The sequence below is a fragment of the Pterocles gutturalis genome, unplaced genomic scaffold, assembly GCF_000699245.1.
Source record: "Pterocles gutturalis isolate BGI_N339 unplaced genomic scaffold, ASM69924v1 scaffold29762, whole genome shotgun sequence".
Taxonomy (NCBI): domain Eukaryota; kingdom Metazoa; phylum Chordata; class Aves; order Pterocliformes; family Pteroclidae; genus Pterocles; species Pterocles gutturalis.
Genome location: NW_010108755.1, coordinates 1 through 3132, shown reverse-complemented (window position 1 = coordinate 3132; position 3132 = coordinate 1). Strand labels below are relative to the sequence as shown.

General features: G+C 34.1%; 1 protein-coding gene across 1 annotated transcript; it reads right to left on the bottom strand.

Moving 5' to 3' along the window:
• Window positions 1-869: 869 nt before the first annotated feature.
• LOC104461237 (acylphosphatase-2) lies at window positions 870-984 on the bottom strand (the record flags this gene model as incomplete). The annotated part of the gene is made up of 1 exon (XM_010072750.1): window positions 870-984. A coding segment is annotated over one exon (115 nt), but the record flags the coding sequence as incomplete, so codon positions are not given.
• Between the last annotated feature and the right edge of the window lie 2148 nt (window positions 985-3132).

The following is a 3132-nucleotide window of genomic DNA, read 5'->3' as shown; positions in this document are numbered from 1 at the left end:
TGAAAAGAGTACTATATAAAAAAAGCAGATCCAATACTGAAAAGACTTATCTAATATTTATTGCAAACGCATAACTCAAGTTTCTTAGGACCTTTCATCTACTTAATATGATGGATGTGGGTGCATAGTGTTGAATCCAACATACATTGTTAACTAAGGAGCAAATAACATATAAGGAAAAGAACTGAAATCTTCCATTTTAGTAAGAACATCGAAAAAGCAAAAAGATCAAAACATCCCTTATAGCCACTATGGATGCAAGCTGAAGGTAGACAGTAAAGGAAAAAGGGGTGAGAGGCCACACATTTCATTATCTTGTTCCAAGACTTATCTGCATTATTATAGAGAATTTTAAACTAGAGCTGGTTAGATAATCTTAGTTTGACACAACATATATTTATTTTAAATTGATGATATATCTTAATATATTAATCTCTAATTATCACAAATAACATGATCTATAATACAGTGCTGTTCAAATAGATCTCGGTGTTCCAGTTCTGTAGTTAAGCATTTTTGGTAAACTTACAAACAGTTGAACATACATTTACTATTTTGCATCTAAAATATGAATCAGTGTAAAGATTAGTGATAGTTGTTATATATAACCGTATGGAACCTATGCACAAATAATCACTGACTTTTATCCATTTATCTAGCTTTTAAGAGGCAATAAAATATTGGCATTTTAAATATTAGATATTGACATTCCTGGTGTAAGGTGTCTAATACAGCAACTAAGAACTCTTACTTCATGTGAATAGGGACCATTTACATTTATCTCTAGTACAGAAAGCATCCAAATGAGGCACTGAAAATATCATGCAGCAGAAACGTCATAGTTTTGCACTTAGTGATGTTTTCTTTTATTAGTATCTAGTGCTAAATCCTGAGAAGTCAAGCTTGGAAATCTCCTTTTCATGCGAAAAATTTGTTCGATCTATGCGAGAACTTGGGCTTCCAACTTTACTCAGCCAGGATTTCCTGCAAGAAAAATGAGAGGGTTAGCATGTAAAGAATATGCTCAGTCCTTTTATGTTTTCCCTCTCCTTTCTCCTTGAAAAGCAAAAAAAAAAAAAACCAACCCTGATATAAAAGGTGGCAATATTTCAAAAAGTATTACAGAATAGTACATAAAACCACATCTGACTAAAGTTAAAGCAGATTTACTTTAAGTGCTTATTAATAGCATTAAGATAGACACATTAGCTTTGTAGGTTCAATACTACATTTTTAACAAGGACCTAAGAACCATTCTAATTGAAAAATTATGAAGAAAGAATTCTAAGCCAGTTTACCCTTTTCTGACAACTAAAAGAAATGGAAGCTGAAATAAAAATCATTAAGTTCAAAAAAAGCAAAAAAAAAAAAAATGATGTCACAAAGCAACACTAAATTGTAATAACAAATCCTGAATTTTATACAGGCATTCTTAAGTGGTGATTTTGCATGTATTTGCATTATGATCCAATCTTTAATGATTCTGTTGCCTGCCTTCTTCCACAGCACACTAGAAAATAGCATTAAGTACAAATCACCATAAGGTAATTGAGCCTGAATGCTGGCCATGTGATGGCTGCTCCTACATGCACACCCACTATATTCCCATCCTGCAGCAATTTGCTAATGCACACTAGTGAAAAACAGAGGTGCACAAACTCCTGAAGCACAGCAGAATACACTGCTTACAGAGAGGTTTATTTACAAAAGATACCTTCTCAGTATTTTCTGGTGTACTAAATTCTCAGGAAAGAGAAGGTATCTTAGCACACCATATTTAAGGATATTTCCACATAAATACTTTTCATAACTTTAATGATGTGTAACACTAGTATATATATATAACTGTGACTAGTATTAAAAATATATAATTATTCATTTCAATTCCATTTTGAAGACCATAGAAGCTATATCTCATTACGAGTTAGTTAATTCTTTGCAAAATCCCAGTGGGCATTATAGAATGCAACATTCTTGCAGTAAGACTTATTTTTAATGTCTTTATGAAGAAAACTATGCATAGAGATTGCTTATCTTGAGCCAGTAAACAAAACACCTGAGGTATGGAAATGTGTGTTGTTAAAGACCCTATGTAAGAAGGCTTTTTGACAATTTCTGATTCAACATAATATCGCAAAATATCCTAAATGTTTTAGCTGCTTGTAAGAGACAGGTTATTTTCGCCAAACTGTGCTATTCCTTCATAAGATTGGTCCCACCACTAGCACAGTTCCAAATCTGTATTCAGGACCTACACAACTAGCCTCGTTCTTGAAACTCCAGGCACAATCTCTCAATTACAAAGAAATATGCATCCTTAATACTTTATTAAGAAAGCAGGTATGTCCTACTACTCATGTATTTTGAAATGTAAGCCTAGGAGTGTGCTAGGTGGATTACAGACTTACAGTGTCAAAGAGCTCCGTGAGCAACTTCCTATTTGACCACTAAAATAGAGGCTCTATATGGAAAGACTGCCTAGAAAACACACACTAGACATGGGAATCTTATGTTCAAAGGTTGACAGGCCTGAATTTAGTATACAGCAATTAATAAGTATTTGTCAGATGTTAACACCTCTTCACACCTCTTGTTCTTTGCTTCATGTTGTGAACAAGCACCCTACTTGTCTGTTTCAGATGAAGCTTTTCCAGTAAGGACTATAATACAAAAAACTGGAGTACAGGAGTGAAAGAGGAGAACCCAACTTCCCACTCTGCGCTGGGGCCCTAAAGGCAGACCAGGTATTTCAACAGAAGGAAAAAAAGCCTAGTAATAAACCAGTTCATTCTGCTATATATTATGAAAAATCTGAAAAGTCCCTAGTTTATTTACCAGAAAAGTCTCTAATATAGTTGTATGTCCTTGAGTGAGAAAAATACACGCATTTGAAATGAAATACTGAATTACTTTTAAAAAACTCTACTATTAAGATGACATAATATCCACAATTGAACAGACTATTTCCTTTTTTTCTTCTCATTTTAAAGGTGAGATTGTCGTGGACAAAACCAAAAAAAAATCTATCCCTTGCCCAGCCTTCACAACTGAACGTAAGACCAAAATTCATCCATGGCCGCTTCTAAGTTCCACTGCACGATGAAAGTGTGGTGGGTTAGCCCTTGGCTGGGG